General features: G+C 29.0%; 2 protein-coding genes across 4 annotated transcripts in view; one reads left to right on the top strand and one right to left on the bottom strand.

The window, feature by feature from the left end:
- The first annotated feature begins 22 nt into the window (after positions 1-22).
- Positions 23-15,232, top strand: LOC107451620 (ubiquinone biosynthesis O-methyltransferase, mitochondrial). 2 transcript variants are annotated; one of them, XM_043049874.2, is made up of 5 exons: positions 29-165; positions 5,583-5,741; positions 6,877-6,939; positions 9,334-9,408; positions 14,901-15,232. In XM_043049874.2, the coding sequence occupies exons 2-5, from the start codon at positions 5,615-5,617 to the stop codon at positions 15,143-15,145; spliced, it is 510 nt and encodes a 169-aa protein (XP_042905808.1). In that variant the 5' UTR covers positions 29-165; positions 5,583-5,614; the 3' UTR covers positions 15,146-15,232. The 2 variants fall into 2 exon arrangements, with proteins under 2 accessions (XP_042905807.1, XP_042905808.1); XM_043049873.2 differs by lacking the exons at positions 5,583-5,741; positions 6,877-6,939; positions 9,334-9,408; positions 14,901-15,232 and adding an exon at positions 324-2,154 and having other exon boundaries at positions 23-165.
- Positions 15,233-16,372: 1,140 nt separating this feature from the next.
- LOC107451611 (uncharacterized) overlaps positions 16,373-26,508 on the bottom strand; it is a 45,249-nt gene continuing 35,113 nt past the window's right edge. For both annotated transcript variants that reach the window (XM_043049876.2, XM_043049875.2), the window contains exons 5-8: positions 24,607-24,795; positions 21,979-22,059; positions 18,727-18,924; positions 16,373-16,661 (exon numbers count right to left, since the gene is read on the bottom strand). In XM_043049876.2, the coding sequence (XP_042905810.1) occupies positions 16,597-16,661; positions 18,727-18,924; positions 21,979-22,059; positions 24,607-24,795 (533 nt within the window). In that variant the 3' untranslated portion in view covers positions 16,373-16,596. The remainder of the gene's footprint in view (positions 16,662-18,726; positions 18,925-21,978; positions 22,060-24,606; positions 24,796-26,508) is intronic.

Below are 26,508 nucleotides of genomic sequence, written 5' to 3' on the forward strand. Positions count from 1 at the left end.
TCTCTCGGCCATAGTGTTCCCTAATTGGAGTTGAGATTCAAGTAGGAAAGAAACAGGTAGTTGAAAGCGTTTAAACTGTTTTTTTTTTCTCCAGAATAATATAAACAAGACCGTTTCTTTTCCTAAATAATAGCCCTGCCTCCTTAATTGTTTAACTATTTGAAAGTATGTATAGAATTCTTCTCATTTTTTTATTACTCTTGCTAAAAAATTATTGGCCCTTTTTTCTGTGACCCATTAACTTTTTCCTGTATTGTACCCTAATTTTATATTCGTTATTTGTATATACTTGTTTACCTTAGTGACAATGTAATGTATTTCAGATGTTGCCACAATTTCGCTTTCTTTGTGTCCGTTTTATGAGAAGAAAAGCATGTGGATGCGCTGCACTAAATTCGGTCTCTGTAAATGCCTCTTATTCAACAGTCAATAAAGAAGAAGTGAATAAATTTACGAAAAATGCTTCTACTTTCTGGTGGAATGATAATCAATCTTTGATTTCCATGAACTCAGTGAGAGTGCCCTTCATTAGAGACGGTCTTCTTTTAATGTCAAAATATTCACATAATTATACGCACCCTTTAAAAGGTTTTAAGATAATAGACGTTGGCTGCGGCGGTGGTATCTTGTCAGAGCCATTAGCCAGATTAGGTGCAAGTGTTACTGGGCTAGATCCAGGTGCAGAAAATATTGAAGTTGCTGTTGAACATGCCAGTATCAATGAAGATGTCAAAGATAATGTAACGTATATTTGTGACTCTATTGAAAATATTAGGGAGAGTCATGCTGGAATGTTTGATGCTGTTGTGTGTAGTGAGGTGATTGAACATGTTGCTGATGTTAAAACCTTTCTTGGATGTTGTGTGGATATCACAAAGGAGGGTGGATCTCTTTTTTTCACCACACCAAATCGTACTGCAGCATCTTACATTACAAATATTCTTTTAGGGGAATATGTTTTACGGGTGTTACCGCCTGGCACTCATGATTGGAACAAATTTATCACTTCTTCGGAGTTGAGTGATATGCTTTTATCACTCGATTGTCGAATAGTTTCATCAGAAGGCTTCATGTATAATCCTATAACAAAAAGATTTAGCTGGTCTGATTTTTCTATGCTGTATGCCTTACATGCCTGCAAATAAACACAAACTTGAACCTTATACTGTTAACCCTTTAGGGAATTTCTGTAGTTCAGTAAAGTACCTTAAGAGGTTTCAGGTTGTTCTATATTTTCAAAAAGAAAAGTTTATATTTATTTTGAAATGTTCTTTATTTAGTTTTAGAAAATAGGAACTATTTGAATTTTTTTTTTTTTTTTTTTTTTTTTTTTTTTTTTTTTTTAACCTTTGGGTAATGCAAAATGTTTTATTTGTGATTTATCAAAGCTAACTGTATAAGTGATTGTGATTTCCCTGTGTAAGAAAACTAGCCCCCTTTAATGTTAAAGTTTTTAAGTCGTCATAATGCTCATAAATAAATAACCTTTTGACCTGCTGGCTATTTGTTTTTTTATTACAAGTTAAATTGCAATAAAACTTCAATGTCATCGTCACATTGTTATTTCTTAATTGTTTGTGAGAATCATTGCGAAACCATGTTATTTATGTGTTTTCCATTAAGTCTTGAAAATTGCTAAATTACCTTTTTTTTTAAAAATCATTTCTTTGTTGCTGATTATTTTATTCATTCATTATTTTTTCCCATTTTAATATTTGTATAAAGCAATTATTAAATTTACGTTGCTTTATTTATTAAACTAAGTTAACTGCTATACTTAGCAAATTTTATTCAAAAAAAGAGAGAAAAAAGATATGTGCAAAAGAGTTTTTTAGCTGATGAAACACATTAAACTTACCAGCCATATTATATACGGTCCAGTATGTCCTTAGACTTACTGGCTGTTCAGAGTTGTGAATTAATAGAATTTCATTATTTCAAATGATAAGAGGTTCTTCATAGAATCAGTAAAATAAGTTTGTACAATATATTTTACTAATTATATTAAATACTTTATGAATGTGAAATTGTTTTGATCTATGTTAAGAGAACAAAATAATTTGTTTCATGTTCAATTTTTTGAAGAAGTATTTTTTAGGAATATGTATTTCTGTGTAATTTTTTTTATGGAAATAAAATACATCTAGTATCTAATAGTCTTACTTCAGCATTGTAGCTATATTATTTTTATACAAATGTAGCAATTTTTAATTTATTAATTTTCATATATTTACAGTCACTCACAAGACATACACTTGCCAACCAACTGAAATCCAATAAATTAAAAAAAAATATTCTGATAATGATATTTATTTTAGGAATTAAATTCAATGTTAAAGAATTAACAAGGGTGATCCATTTTTAATATTGTTGTTATTTACATACACTACCCTACAATATAGAAAAAGATAATTTCAGTTTTTGAAATTTTTTTAAAATTTCTCCAGAAGTGCTTAATGGATTATTTTGTAAAGTTTGATTAGTTCATGCAATTTTTCATGCTTGGCAATAAAATTTAAAGCTTTCAGAGGTTAAATTACTTAAGAAAACAAATATTTTTGAACACCCTATGCCCGAAAAATCAAGCAATAAGCTTATAACTTGTACCAATTAATTTAGTTGTTACTTCATAAAGTTTTGTGAACCCGAAGTAAATATTTTTGGTAATAGGGACATTCTTATAAAAAAATTATTTTTTTCGCTTTACGTTTTTTTATTATAACTTTAAGATATTCAATGGAATGAAAGGAAATTTTTGGAGCAATTTAAGATTCATTACAAAATTTAAAAAAAATTCATTTAAAACTGCACAAGTTAAGAGTATTTAAGGTAGCTCTTTTATATTGTATGTGCACTGAAAAATTTTTTAAAAGTTTTTTCATAATTTTGTAGTGAATCATATTTGGCCAGTAATAAAAAAATTTGATTTCAATATCTTAAAAAGTTTTAAGCAATTTTCTTCATAGTATTTGTATTTTTCAAAAGAAAGCTCAAAACAATCAGGGGTTTTTCACAAATTTTATTTTGTATCATAAGACAAAATTTAATAATAAATTATTATACCTTACAATAATCATAAAAAAAAAACATAAGTAAACTTTGGTATAGGGAAAGAAAACATACTTTTATGAGGGGTGATTTCCCACAATGCTGGTCTCATTTATAATAAATCTTGTTTAATAGTACAGGATGAAATTTGTAGAAAACCCCTTATTGTTTTGAGCTTTCTTTTAAAAGGGTACGGAACTTCTTATAAAATTGCTTGAAACTTCTTAAATTTTTAAGATATTCAAATGAAGCTTTTATTATTAGTTACCAATTACAAACACCTTTCAAAATTATGAAAAACTTTTAAAAAAATTTCTGCGCATGCGCAGTATAAAAGAACTAGCTTAAATACTAGCGTAGTTTTTACAAATTTATTTAAAGTTTTAAATCTACAAATTTGTAACTTATGGTAAATTTCTCCAAAATTTTTTTGCTTAGTTCCATTTAATAAAGTTACGAAAAATTTCTTTTTATAAAATGTCTATAAATATTTACTCTACGTTTACAAAACTTTATGCAGTTATTGAAAATAACTAATCGATACAAGTTACAAGTTTTTTGCTTGATTTTCTGGCATAGGGTGTTCGAAAATACTTATTTTCTTTCATAATTTATTGTAGGTCTTCCAAACCTCTGAAAGCTTTATATCTTATTGCTAAATATGAAAAATCGCATGAAATTCTCTTCAAAACTGAATCATTTCAAAAGTTACAAAATAATCCTCAAGTATTTCTTGAGAAATTAAAAAAAAAAAAAAAAAATTTCAAAGTCTGAAAGTTTCTTTTCCATTATTGTATATTAAGCTCTTTTTGAGAAGCATTTAAAATTTAGAATCAATGAATTTTTTATCTTGCATTTGGCAGAAATACATCCAAAATTTGTTATTTCTTTATGTTATAAATGAGAGTTAAAAGCAAAAAAAATTTTTTTTGTAAACAGGATGTCACTTATTTACTTTGATGATGTGCATTTGGAATACTTAATACATAATATTTCTCTTTCATTTTAGTCAAAACCTGAGTTTGGATTTTGTTTGGGAGTAACTTATTTTTTTTATTAAAAATAAAAACTATTTTCGTAATATTTATTTTACTTTTTTACACAATTTAAAAATATTTATATCATATATAACATTATTTTATATATTTGATTAGGAAAATTAGCAAGCTATTTATAATTGTGAATTCATGATGGGATTTGTAGTATTAGTTATGATTAGTATGTAATTTGTAAATTTTATTGATATGAATACAAAATTTAATTGTGATATTTTCTTTCTCACAGATTTCTAATTATTATTATTTTTTTTTTTAAAGAAAATAATAATAATAAAGGAAGATACATAAATTCTTTTTGGTTAAAATAAAAACTCCTGCAGTAAAATTTTCCCCTGAAAAATTGAAAAGTTTGTGCAAGAAGAAAATTATTAAGATCCCAAAAAGTTTAGGAATATTACTAGCTTTTATTTATTTTAATAAATGTTTACTTAAATTCAAGTGTGCCACATTTCAATCTTTAAAATCACCTTGAATTTTGTTAACAAAATATTTCGACCCATTTGTGCATTATTTTGACACCAGTTTTTTCTAATAACACTATTAATAAATAAGTTAGATAGCTTTATGGGTTAAATGAGTTAACATTTACCTGTGATTTAGTTGACATATAGTAAAACTTGTCGGTAACAAAAACATGGATACCGTGGCTAATTGCTCATTATACCATAGTCGGTCAAAATTTAAAAAAAAAAAAAAATAATGAAATCAATAATACACAAAAATGAACTTGAAAATGAATTACTTTTATTATTTATTTACAGTTGGAAAAAATTTGTGAGTTTTGTGTATGAATAAGCTTTATTCTTTTTTCTATCAATCATTTGACTTAGAACAGTGTTAAAAAAATTATCAAGTACTTTGGTAGACTATTATACTAATATGAAAGTTGTACTAGGTTAAGAAAAAACTCATTTTATTAAAATCTCATTATTATCTTCTTTTTTACACTTTTCAAACATCTGTAGTAATTTTTTTTAATCATTTTAAATGCTTTCTAAACTTTATTTTTGTATGATGTCAAAACTGTATTAGAAACTATATCATTCATTCTGCCAAGCACAACATTTTTACGGCATATCCAACTGTCATAAAATGTAAATTTTTTTCCCTCTGCAAAATTTTTTTTCATTTACTCTTTTTCAAATATGTGTGTGGATGAATTTATCTTTCATAACTTCTTTTTCTTATGTTCAAGGCAGATGAAGGATATTTTATTGCTACTGTACATTGCTTATTTACTTACAATTTTCAAACTAAAGAGGTTATTAAATGCTCACAAAGGAATGTGATTCTTCAGTATTCCTTCCTCTTTTATTTTATCAGACTTAGTTTATGCTACTGTTTAGTCAGTTTGCATAGATTTCATAATACCGCTTTTCTTCACTACCACAGGTTTTGATTCTCATACCACAAAACTACTATCAACTTTTAATAAATTTTAATGTTCATTTGTATTAATTAGTTTTACTTTTGTAGAACTTTATCAGAGTGGTTAAATCTGATTGGCCATGGGGAAAAGGTACTATTGTGACTACTGTGAAAGATCCTTTGCAGATGGAGCTGAAAATCGTAAAAAACATTTGGCCAGTGTGCATCATCAAAAGTTGAGAAAAACTCATTATGATACATTTCAAAGTAAGCATATTCAACTCTACCTAAAAGTTTTGAAAAGAAGTTGCATTCAAATATTTTTGTTTTGTTAAAATAAATTGTTTTGTTAATACGAATTGTTCTGTCAATATCAATACATTTGTCGTGGAGCGTTGCTACTTTTACATAAAAACTATTCATTAACATATGGTAGATTATTTTTTCTTCTTAGCTGATGTAATGAACTTTTCCAACAGCTTAACTTTATGTACTATCTAAGCACATATTTCATAAAGGGTTATGTTTACAACTCTTTTAGATTGCCTAAAACTGCTTTATCCCTTCCTTCAAAGTTCTTGAACATTACTTGTTTTCCTAATCACAATCCAGTTCTTGTCATGTATGTATTTATGTATTCATTTTCAGTTATGCTATTCAATAAATTGAAGTGACACTGCAAGTACTTATTTGGGAATGTCCATAAATAATTGCTAATTTTTTTTAAAATCAATATTTTTACTCCCTTTTATCTCAAGGGCGATGCTTACTATACTTCTGTATCGCATGTCAGAATACGTTACATTGAGATAATTCAGAAACAAATTCAAATGTTATAGGTAATATTTGCGTTTTAATGACATTTGTAAACACAACAATAATGATTGTATAGGTGCTTACATTGATGAACGAGATGAAAAGAATGTAAATATATTTAATCTGCCGGTTTTGAAATCTTTTTTATTTTCGCCAAACTGCATGTTGTCATGCTTTTTGTTACCCAGTTCTTCCCCTTTGTCGCAAACTGTCACAATTTCACAAATGTTTTCTGCCCTCTAAGCATAACATCCTTTGTTGAAAACGTTTGTGTTTAATTTTAGAGTGTCATAGTTGTATTATTGACTTAAAGATGCATTTTTTGAATTAAAAAAATTAATTTTAACTTTAAATTAAATTTTTGTAACAAATACAATAAGTTATTGTGACTGTTTTTCTTAAAAAAAGGGATTAATTTTTGAAATGGTGCGTAAAAAGGCTATTTTTTTTCCCTTCCTTTTATTCTATTTATGAAAATGATATATTTTTTGACAACTTAAATTTCTAGTATTTCAAAATTTTTGATATCGCTCTTTAAGTTTGCATGTAATAATAAATAAAAGTAAATTTTTTGAAATGGTTTCAGGTCCCTCATTATTGTTAGAAGAGAACAATGCAAAAAGACCTTGTCGAAAATTCCATCAGGAAGGTATGTTAAATTAATACTTTTTCTTCCTTTGATAAATTGCTCTCTAATTCTTACAAATGGATAATAAAGGTTTATTTAAAGGAATAACTTACATTGATGGTGCTTAACCTTTTTTAGAAGAGGCCAACAGAAAAATTATTTTTAGTCATTAGATCAACTGATAACTTAATTATATTTATTGTAAACAAATATATATATTGTCTTTAAACTTTAGGTACTTAAGTTAATATTATGTTTAATGTATATTATTTCAAAGTATTTAAGTATTTATTTAGAGTTAAAAAACATTTAAAATTTTGTACACTTTACCTTCACTCAAAAAATTAACTTTTAGCGAGTATTAAATTTAACGCAAAAACATATTTTATAATAATATTTTTCTGATATTCCTGATTTTCTAAATGAGAAAAATAATTTGTCCTGATTTTTTTTGCGTATTGTTTTGATATTCCTAATTTTTGAGTGTTTTCAAAGCTTCCCATTTCTTATAAATACTGTTGTAGATGCAAAAGTAATTGATTTTAGTAATAAAAAGATTTGAAGTTTTTTGATCCTTCATCCCTTTATTTTAATTAATAACGTTAGCAAAAATTAATGAACTTGATTATTAAAACGTGATCTTCATGTAATTATATAAGCAGTTCAGGCTGATAGTCTTACCCATAGGATTAAGAGTTTTTAGGATTTTGGTGTTATGAAAAACATTCTTCAAGTAAAAGTTTTTTATTATCACGTTTTAATGGTGATTAATTCGGAAGTCATTATTTTCATCATATGCAGTGACAAATCTTTAAGGGTGGAGTTTTGTAGTTTCATTATTGTTGTTCATATTGTAGTTTCATTATTGTATTTCTTTTATCTGATTTTAAAAATAATCAATTTACATCAACAATATAGGAATCACATCATTAAATTTTTAAGTAATGAATTGAGGGATCTTTCTTTAATTATAATATAATAAAAATGAAATAGTGATATGAGGAAATATTAATTGGTTGATACTAGTTAGTTTTAATGCAACAGTGCTAAATAAATAGTGATATTAGATAATATTTACTGATTGATACTCGTTTTTTTTTTTAATGCTATAGTGCTATAAAAAATTTCTAGATTGAGTTCTCAAACTGTTACAAGGTGTTCAGTGCTTCGTTAATAATTATAGTAGAAACTGTTAAAATTCTCTTTTCGAAACAAAGTAATTCTGAAATTAAAATTTTAAAATTTTTTGCATTAAGATTTGCCTTAAGTAGGGAAATTATAATTTTTTAGTTTATTTATTTATGTTTTTTAAAAAAGTAGTCTAAGATGTGTTAACTGCACCAGAAAATATCTTGATCGCATTGGAAGTGTTGTACTGATTATTTTGTAAAATGTTGCTCTGGTTTTTTCTTTGACCTACAATAAGACCTGCAATAATTAAGAGAGTTAAAATGAGCTTAAATTGTGATAGCCTGATTTATGACACAGCTTGACAACCACACAAAAAGCTTGAATTTTAATTTGATACAGCGCAAATCTCATTGCTGACATAAAATGTACTTCGTTGGTAAGTGAATTGCTATGAGATTCCAGCAAGCTTTGGAATAACTATGTAAAGACTCTACATCTTTTATTCTCTCCTATTCGTGAAATGTTATTACTTTGACATAAATTTCACATCATTCACACATACACACAAAAAAAATTGTCTCAATGCTTTATGCAATGCTTTACACATTTCCTGTTTTGTGTGTTAAGTTAAAATCCTAATTCTGAATGCTAGATTTGCATATTCACTGCAGCTTGCATAATGAACACAAATGAAACCCTATTCATGACCTATTTTTGGTTCAGTTTATATGTCTTTTATTATTGAAACAAGAATAGCATAAATTTTACCATTAGAAAAACTTCTTTGCTTGATTCAATCACTTGCTTGTTTTCTTAAGTTGAATTTAAAGTTATGAGTTATATTAGATGTTCTCTTATGACTACTTTTAATCCTTAAAGCTTTAAGTTTGTTAGCTAAATTGTAATGAAATTTCCCTGCCATGCACTACTTTCCCATTAAATTATATGGGTAAAACTGGTTTTCTAAAGTCTGAAGTAGTAAGTTTGTAAAAAACTGGGTCTAATGCTCAAAGTATTGATTTGTATAATTAAAAAAAAATATGTATTAAAAAATGGTATACACATTAATATTCACAACTTAATGTTTAATTGAGAAAAAGACAAATCCTATCAAAATCTAATGAATCATTGTTATATGAAACTTTTATTTAGTTGATTATTTGTATAATTTTGTCTATATGTTGAAACATTTTGGTAATCAAAATTTTTTTATAAATGTAATATTTGTATTTCAATCAACTGAATTATATCAATAATTAATTTGACACATTTTTATATTTTTAGGACATTGTGATTATGGTTCTTGCTGTAAATATTCTCATTTAACTCCTGAAGACGTCCAGAAACTTCAGGAATTAGGTAATAATGTTTCGCTCCTTAAAAAAATTAACTGAATATCTATATAGTAGGTCCTCAATTTTTTGAAGTAACTGGGACCAAATAAAACAATACTTCAGATAATTGAAATAGTCAGTTTATAGAAGTAACATGTTTTTAAATCTATTTTCATCAATTTACCAAGAAATGTTTATTTAAATAATAGTGCTATATTGTATTTAAATGTAATTTTTATTTTGATGCTAAGCATTAGACAATTAAATCCGTCATTCCTTAACACATTGACTGAATGTCTCAGGTAACCATTGAACCTCACCATAGAAATGAACTTTTTCCAGAAGACCTCTTTTTGTGAAAAATATGATTGCAAAGTGGTGCAAAACATAACTGTGTATTACACTGATTACTAAGTATTATTTAGGCATTTCCTGAGAGAATATTTTGATTGCATGCCTGCACCTGATATAAGCACTACTGATTTGACACCATAGAGTCATAAGTCCCGTAACTATTGCTATGGAGTTATAGAATTTCTAATTGTGACTAAAAAAGAATTTATGACATCAATATAAGGTGTCTAATTTTGCAGTCAATACCAATGGAATTCTCTTTAAGTGATAAAAGTAATATAACAACTGAAAAAGAAAAAAGTAAGAATGTAGAAAAGGCAAATTCCTATGGTATATTGTTGAAAAAGTTGAAGGAAAAAAAAAAGTGAAACATGCATTGAAAAAAATTTTTCAAACAGTTTACAGAATTTTTTTCCCTCAAAATATTGATAGAATGGTAGAAACAATTGATAGAATGGGATGGAAGACATTGGATCATTTAGGGTTCTACTGTATTTTAGACATCGTTTTTTAATGTTTCTTAAGTTTTTTTCATTTATGTATTTTTATGTAACTTGCATATTTTGTTTTCAAAATTATTCATCATATTAAGAATGAGAACACCAAATTTATAGATCCAATTGTAGCACCAAATTGATTATTATATTTATTTTAATTTATTTATTTTTTATCTGATTCATCGGATTGTTAAGAAAGTTTTAACTGTTATGTGTGTCTGCATGTAAATACTTTTTCTCAAAGGAAAAATGGCAACACAAACAAAAAATATATATAAAGTTAAATCATTAAAAAAAGTTCTATATTTTACTTTCATACCTTAATTTTAAATGTTATGAATTGCTTATTTTTTTTTATTTATGTTTTCTATATTTAACTTTAAACAAACAACTGGTTTAAAAAAATCCAAAAAATCATATTTTTTTATTACTTTGTATTAAAGGATGTAATATCTGCATTATTTTTAATTTTAAGTCTGAAATATTTTGGCTGAGTTGTTCAATTGCACCAATTGAGTGCTAACACCTGAAATTGTTCAAGTTTACTTAGTAGTATATGTGATTTTTCCAAAATTTTAATAAAAAGCGTCTTAATAATGAACGAAATTTTTAGGGAAAGTAGTGCATATCATAACGATTAAAAATTGCTGAATAGCATATGTTCGGAATTGTCATTATATAATGCTAAATGGTACTCTCGCCCGGTGGCTGAGCGGTAGCGCTTCGCGCTGTCGTGCCACAGGTCCCTGGTTCGATCCTCGGGCCGGGCAAGGTTGTCTCAGCCTTTCATCCCTTCAGTGGGTTGATAAATGAGTACCAAGCATGCTTGGGAACTAAACACTGGGGGTTACGTGTTCGGCTGACCACCTGACTGGAACATCTGCTCCTGCACCCCAGAGCCCAAGGTCAAGAAAACTGAGATGGGCACAATAGGCCTTGGCCCTCAAGGGCTGTCTTGCCACTGAGTTTAGTTTAGTTTAAATGGTACTCTACATCCCATTGTTGTAAGGTTACTGTGCACCATTGCATGAGTACTGCTTTCTGCATCCCCACGTGCACTGAGCCTTGATATCTTTAATGGGGAGATCTCAAAGCTATAGTGTATCACAAGCTCATGGGGAAACTCTCCTGCAATGCTGCTGCAACAAGACTGTCAACTTTCTAGGCTTTGTGGCAAAAATTTCTTCTCGTGGTGGAAAACTTTATGTTTCAATGTATTGTTCTTCGTTTAGTTAATTTGATTTAAAATTATTTTTCACACCACTACATGTTAATGATTCCAAAATTCATATAAAAAGCTACTTTGTTCCAGTTCTTTTGTGGTGAGGTTTTTAAAATGTAGTTTGATTAATTAAAATGTAATTTGAGTAATTACAATAAATATTGCGTACTCAAATTGAAATGTAATTTGACAAAAATTAACTCAAATTCTTAAATTGTGATGAATTATTTTCAAAAAGCAGAGTAGTGTGTATCCCTGTGACGATAAAAGAAAATGGTTTGTTTTACCGGAATACATAGCATTCTATGATGTAAATTTATCACATTCATTGTAGCTTTATAAAATGTATTCAACATTTGTAGTCATTGTGTCCCATAAACATTTTTCAATTAATCCCTATCTTGTATCTTTTCAGACCTTTTACTCTGCTACTACTTTCCCTTTAGATTGTTATGCAATAGCTATCTATATATGCTATCCCCATAGATTGCTATGCAATTCTTAATCCTTATGAAGCATCTTATCTCCTCTAAAAATTTCTCATACACTTTTGAGATTCACTGTATAAATAACATTAAAATGGGATATTATTAATTGCAAAAATGTTATGCCTTTTTAATAAAAAGAAAAAAATGAAAAGAAAATAGAAAATATGAAAACAGCAAAGAGGTTTTTTCCATATATATTTAAAATGAAAAGTAAATTATTTAGTTTTATGATATATTAATAAAAATTTTTTAAACTATTTTGTGCTTAAGATTTCAAATGAAAATAAACTAGAAATTAAGCATGATTTATTTTTTATAAATTTAATTGAATTAAAGAGAATGAAAATACTTCACTTTAAAAAAATTTTAAAATATTACTTCATTTTTAATAAATAGAAAAAATCGAAAGAAAATAAAAAAATATGAAAACTACAGAGAAGTTTTAACACTACATATTTTGAATAAAAAATAAATAAATAAATTATTTAGTTTTTTGATATATTAATTAAAAAATTTATAAACCATCTTTTGCTTGAGATTTCTAATGAAAATAAAATAAAGATTAAACAAAATTTATTTTTAAGAATTGTTTTGTGAAGAAAAGAAAAATATTTCAGTTTTTTCTTAAGAAATGTTTTTTCATTCTATTTTTTATAAATTTTGTTTCATTCTAAAATGCTTGGAATTGCGATATACAGTCGAACCCCGCTATAGTGAACCTGGGATATAGTGAACACGCGGATGTAGTGAACTTTTTTAACGGTCCCGTCCGCATTCCTATTTAAATAATGTTATTTTTAACGCTTATAGTGAACAGCTTAGAACTTGGAAACTCGGTTATAGTGGACTCAAATTTCATTTCTTTAAATATCTTTTTCAGTCCTCCATCTTTAAACTTGTAGGTGTTGGGACTGAAAATGAATGCATTCCTATAAAATGTGTCATATTACTCTCCTTTATGCTTATCACTTTTAACTATACTGTAATAAATGTCAAACAGATCATTTATCTTATACTCCCCCCTCCCTGACAGGCCTTGCTTTATCTCTTTTCCCCAAGCTTGCTCTACAACTAGTTTACTTGGCCACCTGCTGAATTTTTGGAATTTTCTTATCTGTTCAAACCATATTCTTTACAAATCACCCCTTGACAATCAAGAAGGGGAACAATTTAACTCATTCTACAGCTGCTCTCTTCATATTCTTACATCTATTTGAGACAAGATTTTTATTTCAAAAGCAGTGAAAATGGCAAATTCTCTAAAGAGAAAAGCGTTTTCGATAGAGGACAAAGTTAAAATTGTAAAGCGTATTGATGATGGAACAAATCAATCGACAATGTGTAATGAATTTTCATTGTCAAAATCTACAGTTTCAAACATTTGGAAAAATCGAAGTGCAATTCTTGCGGCATACGACAAAAACATGGTTTCATCGAAAAAACTGTGTGGAGCTGAAAGAGAAAACGTAGAAGATGCTTTGTCAAGATGGCTCGAAATCTTGTTCAAAATGTAAAAATCTTTCAATTTTTGCACATTGTAGATAAGAAAATTGATGAACTCAATTTAAAATCAAAAACTTATGCAAAATTGCAAAGCCAATTTTCAATCATTCAACTGTCTTATGCAAAAAATATTCTTCAAAAAATTTGGATATAGTGAACCATCGGTTTTAGTGGACACATTACTGAGTTCGCAGACGGTTCACTATAGCGGGGTTCGACTGTATTTATTAAAATTATCTCCCACAATGATATCAAGTGAAGAAAATTGTGAGCATTTGTATATAAATTGAATTTATAATTATGAAAGTGAATTTCATTCTAAAAGAATTCCCACAAATTGAAATGTTCAAGTTTGTTAAAGTAATCACACTGTTATTCAATGATATTCTTGGAAAGGGTATTGACATTTTTATCATCATTACTTCTTCATTTATAATTTTAATAACTTAGTTAAAATTAATGATATCAAAATATTTTCTTTAATTATAAATAACATATTTTAAAATTATTGTTGAGGAAATAATTTTTAACCATAATAAAAATTATTTTATTGATGTTACCAGAAGAAAATCATTCAACTGTTCATAGCAGTTTTTTTCTCTTTGTAAGGGTTTAAAACCACATATTAAGTTCAGTTTGCTTAAAAGTAGATAAACAATAAAGTTAAACAAGTTATAAGTTCCTCATACAAATCACACAATTTCTGTAACTAACAGAAGATGTTGCCATACAAATCATTGATAAGATTTTATTCCTATTGCTGATAATTTGTTCATATTCCTGAACAAATATTATTAAATACAGAATCTGAGAATGATGGTAAAACAATGAAATCATGGTCATCTACATCAGAGAACATAGATTTTTACAAGAAACTGTGTACCTTTTTTAAATAGGTGTTACTAATAATATATTTTGTGTCATGTGTATTGAAAATTGGGCTATCGTTGAACTTCATTTAAATAACTGTGAAAAAAGTAATTTATGAAATTTTTTTATCCAAGAATAGTTTATCGAACTATTATGGCACTCATTTTTGACAATTTTGTTGGACTATGGTTTAACAAACACCTTGATTTTGAAAATTTTCTTTCTACTTATATATTTGTTACAAATATGTTTAACTTTATTTGTGCTGTAAAATATATTCCTATAAAATATGATTTTAATTTTTCTAGTCTTTTAAATCAATTTTATTTTCTAAAAGGTTATTGTTTCATAAAAACTTACTTTGACTTCTGGAATTGTTTTTTTAACCCTAAAATAAATAAAAAGTACTTACTATATGGCATGTTGTTACTCACATTATAACTATTAAATATGTTCAGACGTTAAACATGTAGGAAAATTGCCAAACACATTTGATTCTAAAGTTGAGTTTCATTTTAAAAATATGCTTTCAAAGAAGGATAGTAATAACTGTTTACCAAATGCATATGGTTGGTTTTTATAGATCGACAGGAGAAACTGGCAGCTGCCATTGAAAAACCACGAGTTGAACCAGACATTGATGAATGGGTGAAATCCAAAATGTCCAAAATCGAAAAGCTATCTTCTTCATCGACTGGTACAACCACTCTGATACCAGTTTTACCATCCGTTCTTTCCAATATCCCTAACATACCTCCGTCTCTCATTCCATGCAAATCTTCAGACGTTTTTCATTTAAACAAAGAAGCTCCACATTTTTGGAGTTAGATAGAATTTTATCAAATTCTTTAAAGATGTAATACATTTAAGGTTGTACATTATTGTAAATAAAACTGTATGTTTGTAATTGAAAAATTATTTTAACTCTTTACTTTTTTGTTCATGCTTTTGTTTTTTTTTTTGCTTATTTCGCCATATCTCGAAAACTTTTTAAGACAATAGAAAAATCTTTGCACACAATTATGAAATTTGTTTATCCTAAGATAAATCCATGCAAAAAATAAATATTAGTAAATGTTTATTATTTGTTTTAGTAATAGTTGAAAAAATTTTGAATTTTAATTCAGAACAAAAAAAAAATGTTTGGTTTTGTTCTGTATTTTCTTTACATCTGTTGATTGCTTGATATATTTTTTACTTAATGTGTTCTATTTTTGTTTAAATTTTTAATTTTTGAGTGCTCCTCACACTTTTGCATTAATATATCTTGCTTTGGCTATTTTGATACAATATTAGAAAGCACTCCTTTTTGCTGATATAATTGTGTGAGCTAATGAAGAGATTATATCTTTTCGTTATTTAGTTTTCCGGCTTTTTAATATGTGTAAATATATATATTTTAATATATTATTTAAATGTATTAAATGTGAGAANTTTAAATCTAACAGAATTAATTGTTCAAATTTTTTCAAGTTTACAAAATAATTTTTTTAAAAGAATTAAAGAAAAGATCTCATCTGCTTTTTTTGGATTTTATATGTTAGCGCAAATAAAATTCCTATAATTAAATGTATATTTTTTATATAAGGTATATTATATATATATATATATATATATGTAATGAAACATTGTTAAAAATATTTACTTTGAGTGTCACAAATTAATATTTAATAATTCAGGTGGAAGCAGAAATTTTATCAAAGTCTATTAAATTATTAGTGAAGAAAGCAGGGTTGATAAAAATAAAAGCTTGATTTGCTGCTTGGCTGATCTTCTAATAACCGTTATTTAATTCTTCTCTGTTATCTTTGTAAGTTGTTGTTTGTAAGTTTGTAGTCTGTCATCAAGCAAGTTATGACATTTTCAGTTAATTTTTTTAAAAAATTTGTTAGATTTTGATAGCAAATTAATTTTGTGCCTCGAAATGTTTACATTATTTTACTTCATTTTGACTAGGCATCTAAAAATATGCAATAGGGATTATTGTTGCACGACACCGTAAATTTAATTCACATTCATGATAGTTTTGAGTTCAAATAACGTGAGACAAAATAATTTATTACAAATTGAACACATTTATTGAAATAATATGTCTACAGGAAAATACATGGAAAGTTTAAATGTTGCACATATAAATTTATGTAAAAGAATTTTGTAAAAGAGATTTATATTTTCTGACAAGTTCAATCTAACCTGTAAACTCAGTGTTTTTATAACATACCATACTCAAGTGTTCAAGGAGAAAAAAAAGAATATACTTTTATTTTAAACTTAATTTTCTATGTTTTTAATCCTCCTCTAAAGCAGGGATCATATCTTGGTGGTTTTCTAGGTTCTTCATCAACTGAAAAATGAAAAGGGAAAAAAATTATTAAATTTGAATATAATATACTAATTTTTGTCCAATTTACATGGATGACTTTCTAGCTTGAATCTGTATTTTTTCATCTTTTTTTTTTAAATTTCTTTTCTTAAATTTTTGATGTTGAAAAATTACTACACTGTCAAAATATACAGTTATACACTATATTTAACTTCTTTAATAATAAACTGAAATCCATCAAGTATCAAATCTATAGATTGATGGAGATCGGGCTCAGGTGAAAGGTCAAGGGAGTTTTTGTAAATATTGTGAAGAGAGGTTTCTACAGCTTTTTTTGCTATATTTAAGTCTTTCATATTTATACCAATAGTTTTCACCTTATTTATTTCGAACGTTTTACGTCACTAATATTCAATTATTCCCATATAATAATATTTTTAAAAATTTATATTTTCTAACCTCATACTTTAGTATAAATCGATCCTCTCGTTAAAAGCTTAAACAATTTGTTGTAAATTATTATTATTTTTGTGTTAAATGTGAATTTTTTAGTAAAATATAGGGTAATGGTTTCCTGGGAGTTTTATTTTTGTGAGGATGTATTGTTTTAAAGAATTAACTGGTTATTGCAATTTTAATTGCTAGTTTTTACGAATTTTCTCTCTCTCTCGCTCTTTTTTCATTTTTATCATGTAAATTTTTTTCACCATAAAAACTAAAAACTTAAAATTACGACGGTGAGAAGAGAAGTGTACAGAAAGTACAATGTGAAAAAAATGAAATACATTTAAGATTTGATTATTAGTTCGAAAATTATCAACTTATAAGTAAATAAAGCCTTTCTAAACAGATTGCTAAAATGCAGCTACAAAATTAAAATTAAATGTGCTGTAAAAAAATCATTTTCATTTATGAAACTTGATGAACTCAAAATTGAAAACTCAATGAAACTTGAGTTTTTTCGAAGCTCCATTTTATTTGAAAGTTATTGTAATTTTACGAGCTATTTTTACTCACTTTTTTTCTTTTTACCTTGCACATTGCTTTTTAGAGCAAAACTATAAATCTTGAAATTACAAATATGAGTAGAAAAATGTGAGAAGAGTACAATGAAATGAAAATTTTTTTTATTTTGTTAGTTCGATAATTATCAATTATTAAACATGTAAATTATAGAGTCCTTCTCTCTGAAATACGATTGCAAAGTTGGAATTTAACGGACTAAAAAATTCATTTCCGTTTTTGGATTCATTTTAAGTTTTTTTTAAATTCTAATTTTTTTTTCTAATTAAGCTATTGCAATAAGTTCTTCAAAAATGTCGCATTGAAAATGATTATCTTTGTGTATATGATATGGATAGAAAGCCATTTTTAATGGTTTTGCATTAAAAATTTCCTATCCATTGTTGTAGATAAATATACCTCTCTCAAAATTTTATGCCACTAATTAGATATATACCGCTCTCAATTTCTTATGCTAAAATTAGATTTCTGTTTCCATTTCTCAAAAAATATATATTGTTGCTCATACATACAAGCTCTTTCCCCCCTAGAATTAGTTTTTCCAATTTTATTTAATACTGATTTTCTTGTTCTCAAATGAAATCTCTTGTCTATTACAATACAGAACCCTTTATCCGGAAATCAGAAAACCGGAAAACCATAAAACCGGAACGAAATTCGATAAATTTTCCCGCCATTTTTAAAAATTTTTTTTTTTTTTCCTCATAAGATTTTAGGATTTTTTTTTCTTTTTTGAAAGACGTTCACCTTACCATCATCTTGGAAATTATCATCAGTGTATTACTTCATCGTTTTTTCTTCTTTTTAAGATTATTTCCACAAAAAAAATTTTTTTAGTTGGGTTTAACAATAAAAAAACGGCTTTCTGTGCGATTCAGAAAACCGGAAAAATCAGTTATCCGGAATAGCGATGGTCCCGATCGTTCCGGATAATCGGTTCCCTACTGTATCTAAATAGTCACTCTTTTATCTATCAAAAAATTATAACTAATTGTTTGTGTTTAAAAGTAGCATTCAGAGCAACAGGTGTTGCCTGAGCAGAAAATAAAATAATGAAACCTACTTTTAAGATCTCTGAATTCCTGTAAAATGACTACTTTAGGTCCTGCTCCACCAGTTCTGGCTGCCATGTCATAGGCAGCTAATGTTCTCTTCTTTCTTTCTTCCGCTTCCCTGACTCGAGCCCTTATTGCTCTCTCCATTGGATCTAGTTCAGATTCATCCACTGGCATACGAGGTTTTCGTACTGATGCGGGAACAACTGTAAATTTACATTGAACAAATAAATACACAATTAACAGGTTATCATAATTAACATTGGCTACTGAACTCGATTCACCAAGATTACTGCTCCATTGTGCCTTTATTTCTACATATAGAGCTGAAATCGTAGGCAGCGAAAGCGCTCTGTTATATTACTCTATTCCCTTGGTACCCTATCACGTGATTACTCTCTCTTTAATTTAGACAGGTAAAGTGTCAGAAGGTCTGGTTTCTTAGCACAAGTGCCTTATCTGGGCGTCAGCGGAAAGTTGACGTAGAGCTGACACCAAAGAAATACTTTTTTGTTAGCTCAGCGTGAGCAGTCGGTCCAACGCAGACATTATCTCTCATTGCGCATGCGTTAATAACGTAAACAAATATTTATTTTGAATTTGTATTGATTTTGTTTTTGTCGACCAGTGTTTTAGAGAACAAATAATGACTTTATTCAAGAAAAAGCTCATTATAGCACTCTCAGCTATAGCTGAGCTATGTTTAATGTCAAAATCAAAATCTTGGCTGATTTTAATGTGCTGTTGGATGTTGTCCGCCATTGCTTCTGTGGTTAACGTCACGTTGTAATCCAACTGCAGTTGAGTTGGACGGCAATTGTAGTTCAAGATGAGCGTTCGATGACGTATAATATCAAGCTCACAAATGGACCAATCGGAGGTTAGCGCTGATTTCCCGCTGACGGCGTCCTGTCCTAAGAAACCAGGCCTTGACAGTTCATGTGACAGTTCAGATTAATTCTCTTTTACATTTTGTAATTTTAAATGCGATGGAGGTAGGGTTAAAAGTTTCAGGGGCGTTAAGATTTGCGGAATAGTAAAATATTGAACTATTTTCCGGCAAACTTTGCTAGATTAAAAATTATTTTAAAATGTCAATCTTTTAATATATATGTATAAACTGTACACAATTATTTCAGTTTTTTCAAAATTAAGAAAATTTAAATCTTTGAATGGTTTTAAAAATGGTAAAATTGTATATTGTGGTAAACACTTATAAGTCTTAAAAATGGTTTAAAACGTTTCTCATAATTTACGTTAGCAAAACAAATGTTCATGTTTATAATTGAAGTTAAAAATCTAAGTTTACTCTTTCTAAATTTAAAAATTGTCAATGAAATTGCTTTCTAATTTATTAGTAATAAGTTACCTTTGATAAAACTTATTTTATTAAAAATTTCATCAAACAATGTTTTGTACATTTAAAAAAAAAAAAAAACCACAAAACTTTATTTTGTAAAATTTGGTTATCCTAGGTACATAACTATTAAAAATTTGCACATTTGCATTAATTAAGGCTTACTTTTTTTTTCAAAAAAATTAAGTTTTAATTTTTTTAAGCAATTTACTCTTTATTTTTCCAAGTTGACATTTTCCAGCGACACATTTTTTTAATTCAAAATTTTATTTTCCATGGTCTGGAATAGGTGTCTAAAATTTATTGCTATTTAATTAGTAGTTTTTCAGTAATAAGGCATAAAATTTTAGAAGTTATTTTTATGACAACCCTGCATAATCGATATTATACAGGGCTGTTATTAAAAACCTCTTTTCCGTTTTAATCCAACATATCAAAGAACAGTACCAACATCTTGTAAATTCATGAATATCTTTCCAATTCTGGAAAAAAAAAATCGTGTCTGAGAACTTTCTTGAAAACATTCGTAAAAGTTTTAAGCACCATGAAAAATGTTTAAAAAAAGTACCATCAAAATCTAAAATAGTATAGCAGTAGCCTGTTATTTTAGATTTTGAATGCTAATAGTAGCCTGTGAAAAAAGGTTTATTCTTAAAAATGTTNTATAAACGGTATTTATTGATTTATCTATATTGAAGTATGGTATTAAAAACCACTTTTCTGTTTTAATTCAACATATCAAAGAATAGTACCAACATCTTGTAAATTCATGAATATCTTTCCAATACTGGAAAAAAAAATCGTGTCTGAGAACTTTCTTGAAAACATTCGTAAAAGTTTTAAGCACCATGAAAAATGTTTAAAAAAAGTACCATCGAAATCTAAAATAGTATAGCAGTAGCCTGTTATTTTAGATTTTGAATGCTAATAGTAGCTATTAATAGTAGCCTGTGAAAAAAGGTTTATTCTTAAAAATGTTAATTACTAAAATATTTATAGAATGAGCTGAAACTTGACGCTTTACGTCCAAACGTTGCAAAAAATAAACTACTTTGGAGTTGGACTCTTAGTCCAACTCCAAAGGGAAAAAAACGTTACATTATCAACAGAACGCTTGATACACTTAAGGCTGTAAACTCTAATGAATTATCGAAAAACATTCTTATATATGCATTTTTATTATTACTGTTTGTTGCAATTACTCAAGATTTTAAGTTTTGCCTATCTTTAACTATTTATGCCATTTCTATTTATGAAAAACTGGTGCAAAATGCAGAAGATCCAGTGTTTTTTTGTAAATAGCAGTGCTTGGGAATTATTTTTTTAAGATTAGAAAAATTATTCCAACGATGCTCATTAATCGAGCTCATAAAAATAAGTAGAAGTTTAGAATAATGAATTGATCTTCGTTTATGGGGAGAAACCTGGCCAATTTGGTAATTGGTTTTTTTTCTTTTTTTTTCCCTAAATGTTTATTATTATTTTTTTAAATTTAAACTATGCTTATTTTTTGAAGTATACTTTTTTTTAAAAATAAAACTGTGCTTATAATTTGTGCTATTAGTCTGTTTAAAAATAAATAAAAATCCAGACTCTTTTCAGCAAGGTAAAACATATCTTAAGGCAGTGAATTTAGGAGAAAAGAAGACTTAGAAATAATTTATGTCGAAAAAAAATTTCCCGTGAACTTAAAACTCATTCTTAAAACCATCCTTAGAAGTAGATACTAACGAGATAAATTAAGAAAATGCTTCGATGTGCACAATTCTATTTAATCAAGCAAAAACATAGGTTATTAGTTTAATTTTTAAAAATTAAAATTGATGTCATACAAGATAAGATATAATAGCAAATTAAGTGTTAAATATATTTTTTTCTTAATTATAATATCCATTTTGCTTACTCTTCTCCACTTTCGGAACTCCGCCTGCCATACTGAAACAGCAACTTCCTTTAACTGGTTTCGGTGGTTCCAACTTAGATACTGAAACACAGAAGCAATTGGAGAATGAATATTTTAAGTGACATTTTTAGCGAATTTAAATAAATTAGCTATAAAGTTTATGCATTGACAATAGAACATAAAGACTATGTCTTTGCCTTTATTAGCGGAATCAACAAATCCCCGATTGTTTAATTTGCTGCTAAACAAAAGACAAGTTTTCTAAACTTACTCATCATCCACTCTTAAAAACACTCAAGGATGAGCCGCGATGATTCAAGGAATAAAAGCTCGCTTCCTAAAAAGGCGACTCTGGTTAGAATGTCAGTGATGGCTGGTTGATTCAAATTCTGCACCCGGCTCGCACCTACCACTTTGTTGACGTAAAATATCCCTAGTGGTCGAGGTCTCAGGGGCTGAAATTTTCTAGCCTTTGGGCTAACCATGGGAGGTTTTCGTGTTAGTTCTATCAAATAATCCAGTGCGAAGATCTGCTCGTTGGTGACTCATGGGATAGAGCATTCGTCTTCTAATCATGTGAACTGGGTCCCAATCCCAGCGATGACTGCTCGATACGAATTCGGCACCCGGCTCGCACCGACCACAGTGCTGACGTAAAATATCCTCAGTGGTAGAAGGATTATGGGTTAAAGTCCCCTAGCCGTTAGGCTAACTGTGTGAAATTTGCGTGGTTTTCCTCTCCATATAACGCAAATGCTGACTAGTTCTATTTACAAAAGTATTCCACGAAAGCAAAATTTCTTCCAATGATTGATCCAGGAGTTCTCTTGTCTTCTGAATTGGGTTCAAAATTACGGAGCGGAACATTTGCAGTCATAAATTCAAAATTTGGTCAGCTGTTCAACGATGGTTATAAAATGCTTGATCCTGGAGCAGTGGTGGCTCCCAATGAGGTGACCTGGGTTCGATCCCCGCGTTACCTGGTTCATTTGAATTCTGATTCCGGCTCGCACAGACCACAATGCTGACATAAAATATCCTCTGTGGTGGACGAATTATGGGTCAGAATCCGCTTACCATCGGGTTAACCGTAAAAAGTTTTCCTGGTTTTCTAGTCATTGTAACGCAAATGCGGGTTAGTTCTGTCGTAAAGTCCTAATTTCTCCCAATACTTGATCCCGGAGTTCCCTTATCTTCTGGATTGGGTTTCAAAATTACAAAGCTGTGGAGTTGAGTATTGATAGTCAAACACTCAGTATTGGTCTACTGTTTAACGCCGGTTATATATATATAAAAAAAGAAATCCTTGTTTCTGGAGTTTATTTCTCCTTGGGTTCAAAATACCAAGGATATAGAGTTGAACATTGTTAGCTGCAAACTTAAAAATAGGTGGGCTGTCCAACTCTAGGTATAATATAAAATAAAAAATCTTGAACCTCTGTCTATTGATGTTCTTATTATTTGTGAAGCGAAAGAAAGCTTTTTGAGAAAAAGGGCATTTTCTCAAAATGAGATACTAGACGTATTTATTAAAATCTTTCAATGTATGTCAAATGGCGATTGTAATTATTTTTAAAGCTATTTAAATTTTCTGTGCTTATTAATTTTACTAAACCGAGCTATTTAAATGTGTTAAAATATTTTTATATAAAAGTAATGTAAAAAATTGAGGAAATTCTGTTAAAAATAATTTTTTTAGGAAGAAACACTTTGTCAGTAGAGAAAGCAATTATTTGAAAAATAGTTTTTTAGCTTGAGGGTGCAATATAGTATCAACTGATCATTTTTGCAACCGCCTTAATTATCAAACGGCGATGTGATGGTCAGCATAAACTCAAACTTAAGTCTAGCAGCAGTTTGAAACCGTTGAGAGACTCGAAGGTTAGCAACTTAGCACTAACATGTTGAGCATATAATTTTGTACAGAATCGATACTACATCACTACTCACTTTTTATAACAAGTATAATAGTTGTATATAACTGATATATCGTGATCGAAACCGAGGAATAGTAAACGTTGGCTGGTGCACGTTAATTCTGCCGGGTCACAAAGTCCTCCATGTTCCCATAACACATTATACCTCTGGGGGTACTGAATTGGAGATTGGTCGGTCTTTGGTTCAGGACAAAGTTACGATCTGTGGATGAATAAATGGATGTATGAATGAGTCCGCCCTATAAACGGGTTTGGCAGAATTCGAATTTTTGGCTATAGATGGCGTCACTGGAAAACAAGAACAATCACATCCCTTGCCTTAATAGCCTATGACAACAATAATAACAACATCGTTATCGAAGGAAATCGAACTTTTTTTTTCTATCTCGTAAAATTTTCGGAATAGTTGTACTATAGTCAAGTTGCTTCTACCTATAGATACCAAATTTATGACTTTTCGGTGCATGTAAGAACAGCAAGACAAATATATGTATTTTTTTTAATTTTTAGTTGTTTAATGCAACCGGAGCTGTAATTAAACCAGTGGCTTGGAGATAATTTTTTTCGTGGGTACTACTCTTATATTTTTATACAATTTCATCTTGAAATTTTTAAAATGCATATTACAGTAAAATAAATATGAACAGGAAAAGTGTGTGAATCATTATAAGAAAAAGAATTATTTATTTACCATCTGCGCTTCTAAAAGCATCAAATTCGACAATTCGTGCTTGTCCAGCCGGTTGACTCTTAGCAGCATGGTCGTAGGCAGCTAAAATTCTTTTCTTTCGATTGTCCGCTGCTTGTAGACGGTCTTTAATTGCCTCCTCTACTAAATCCTTAGGCTTACCTGTTGAGTCTTGAGGACCCGATAAACTGCCTACAAAAATTTAATACTCCATTTATACTATTTTTTTATAAATTATTTTTTTTCTATTATTAATAAATAGTAATAATGTAGATATATAGTGATCATCAGATAACTTTGCCAATATGTGACCCAATACCATTCAAAAGAATAAATTTTTTTATAAAGGTGTTAGATGGCATGCTCTCGAGAGACTAGAATTTTGTGGTGCCAACACCAATTTTAATTTTTTTTATTGGAAAGTGATCTTCACTGTAAAGAAAATTTAAAATTCATTTAGAAATTCTTAGCACGAAAGGTGATGATGCTTGACAAATATGTATTATCAAAGTAAAAAAAAAAAATTACTGGCACGCATCTCATACATAGGTTTTACATTGTGATGATTATGTTTTTATCAACAACAAAAATTATGAGTATTTTTTTAAAAATTCCGAGATTCTGTCATCATAACCATAAGAGCTGTATTATCGCTCATACCTGATAATACTTTCATGGAGAATTTCATTTCCTTCTTTCGAACGGTATGCTTGCCAGAGAGTCGCCATAGTTATTTTATAAGAACCCTGTGTGTATGAAGATCTTATTTGAAAAGTGGTCTAATCCGCCTTTGAGAACTAAAAGTGATAATTGAGTACTCTAGTTAAAAGTGACCAATTCACGTCCATACATATCTATGTTTTCAATCTTGATTATGGGTAAGAAGACCTCCAAATCAAGGCACAAGCTTAGGTGACCGGACAAATTCCGTTTGGATTTCTGTATAGGTAGAGAATTATTTTTTATTTTCGATGAGCTGCACAATCGGTCTTGCCAATGAGCAGACCTAGTGCGTTCTCCAGAGGTTGTATCCACTCTTTCAGAACCACCACAATGGGTGAGATATGTTGGTCAGGTTAATTTGGACGTCTAGTTTCTGCCTCACTAGATGGCAGCACCGAGACTCTATTTGAATGCTAAAGTGCACTAGGAAGGTAGAGAATTATCGTGTGATCTATTCGAGTGCACTATTTTCCCTATCATTTCTCATTTATAGTGCTCTCTTTTTGACAGCAGTCAGTCCCGCAGTGGGCTAGTCGCCAAGACACGGTTCCCAGCAGATCCCCGTAGTCAAGCATCACTGGCTGCTGTCAGTGTGCGGGTGGGTGACCACTTGGATCAGTCTGCGTAGGGACCGAGGGTGTGCGGTATGGGTCTTCATTAAACTGTTCTACCGTGAAGTGCTAGACTTCGCGTGCAGGTCGTCGGGCCACCAAAGCGGGGGTGCCATCCCCTCTGCAGAGGATCAAAATTGTGATGGCGTGTCTTCTGATCATCCTCAGGGATGTTTCCCAGATCGTCGGCAATAGCCCATTGTACAGCTCTAGTGCGACGTAAATTAACTACAACATCTACAACAATAAATTTGAAATAATCTAAAAATTACGGTTATGAAAGCGATGGTCTATTTCTTTTTTTAATACAGTTGGATCACTGTTCAAATAAAGCACACATATAAATAATGAATAAAGTACAAATAAAGGTAACAGTAATAGACAGTTCACGTTCCATAAACTAGAAGTATCCTCGGTGTTTAAGCACTCTACTTTTGTATTCATTACTTTAAACAGGGACTATTTTTTTTTTAACAGAGAAATTTTGTCTGAAGGGAGGTGATGTTTGGGGCTCGGACGAGTTTAGGAACTTAATAATGAGGGAATAGAAAAGTGAGCCCGGAACTTGTCT

This window comes from Parasteatoda tepidariorum, chromosome 7 (genome assembly GCF_043381705.1).
Source record: "Parasteatoda tepidariorum isolate YZ-2023 chromosome 7, CAS_Ptep_4.0, whole genome shotgun sequence".
Classification (NCBI taxonomy): Eukaryota; Metazoa; Arthropoda; class Arachnida; order Araneae; family Theridiidae; genus Parasteatoda; species Parasteatoda tepidariorum.